At 33.2% G+C, this 1,065-nt stretch overlaps 1 protein-coding gene across 1 annotated transcript in view; it reads left to right on the top strand.

Moving 5' to 3' along the window:
* The first annotated feature begins 4 nt into the window (after positions 1-4).
* Positions 5-1,065, top strand: part of LOC105623506 (baculoviral IAP repeat-containing protein 8-like) — a 1,669-nt gene continuing 608 nt past the window's right edge. Inside the window, exons 1-2 of the mRNA XM_012204900.1 lie at positions 5-44; positions 131-798. Of these exons, the coding sequence (XP_012060290.1) occupies positions 5-44; positions 131-798 (708 nt within the window). The remainder of the gene's footprint in view (positions 45-130; positions 799-1,065) is intronic.

The raw sequence follows: 1,065 nt of genomic DNA, 5'->3' as shown, positions 1-1,065 counted from the left end.
AAAAATGACTGAATATATTGAATACTACAGGTTTTCACTAAATAGTATGTTATAAAATTTAATAAAATCTCATGATGTACTTACGAAAGAATAAGATGAAATTGATAATGAATTTCATCGATTTCTTTAGATTATCAATTTGAGGCTGCCCGCCTGAAAAGTTTCCATACCTGGCCGCATCCATGGAAAAAGTCGGAAGAATTCGCAGCGGCTGGATTTTTTTATACTGGTGAAAGCGACATAGTGAAATGTTTCGAGTGTGGTGAAGAATTATGGAAATGGAAAGTGGAAGACGATCCGATGGTTGATCATCAACGGTGGTTTGGAAAATGTAGGTTTATTCGTAAAATTCCATGCGGCAATGTGCCAATTAGTATAGATTCTAGCGCAATTCCAGCATCTGTGCCGGAAGGCGTGGATGAATGTGGAATTTATGTTCGGACAAACATCCCTAAATCCAGTTCAACCCACGGAGATCAAGAGAATTTTAGATTGAAAGAACTTGCATCAAAACCGAAGCATCTAGAATATGTCAATTATGCTGCTAGATTAGCGTCATATGATAAATGGCCCAAAGCAATGTCACAAACTAAAGAAGAACTGGCAACTGCTGGTTTCTATTATTCTGGAAGTGGCGATGAAACATTATGCTATTACTGTGGTGGAGGATTAATGGATTGGGACTTATATGATGATCCTTGGATAGAACATGCCAAATGGTTCAACCATTGTCCTTATTTGCTTGTAACTAAAGGATTAGAGTTTGTAAACAACATTAGGAAACCATATACTGAAACAGTAAGCTTTTAATGAAATTGAAATATCATATTGTATCAAAATGATTAGTCAGTACTTTATGGGATTTAAATGGTAATATGATAATTTATTTATATGCTGAAATATGTGTTTATGTTGAGTGTTATATAAAAATAAACAGGCACTTAATAAAGTAAAAGTAAAGACTTTAATAGTTGGTTCATTTGTAGATTATTATGTATATGTACATATATATTAGGTGTAGTAAAAAGAAATCCATTATTTTTGCATGAAATTGAATGGAAAAAT

This window comes from Atta cephalotes (assembly GCF_000143395.1).
Source record: "Atta cephalotes unplaced genomic scaffold scaffold00058, whole genome shotgun sequence".
NCBI classification, from domain to species: Eukaryota; Metazoa; Arthropoda; class Insecta; order Hymenoptera; family Formicidae; genus Atta; species Atta cephalotes.
This window is presented reverse-complemented; position numbering and strand designations above follow the sequence as displayed.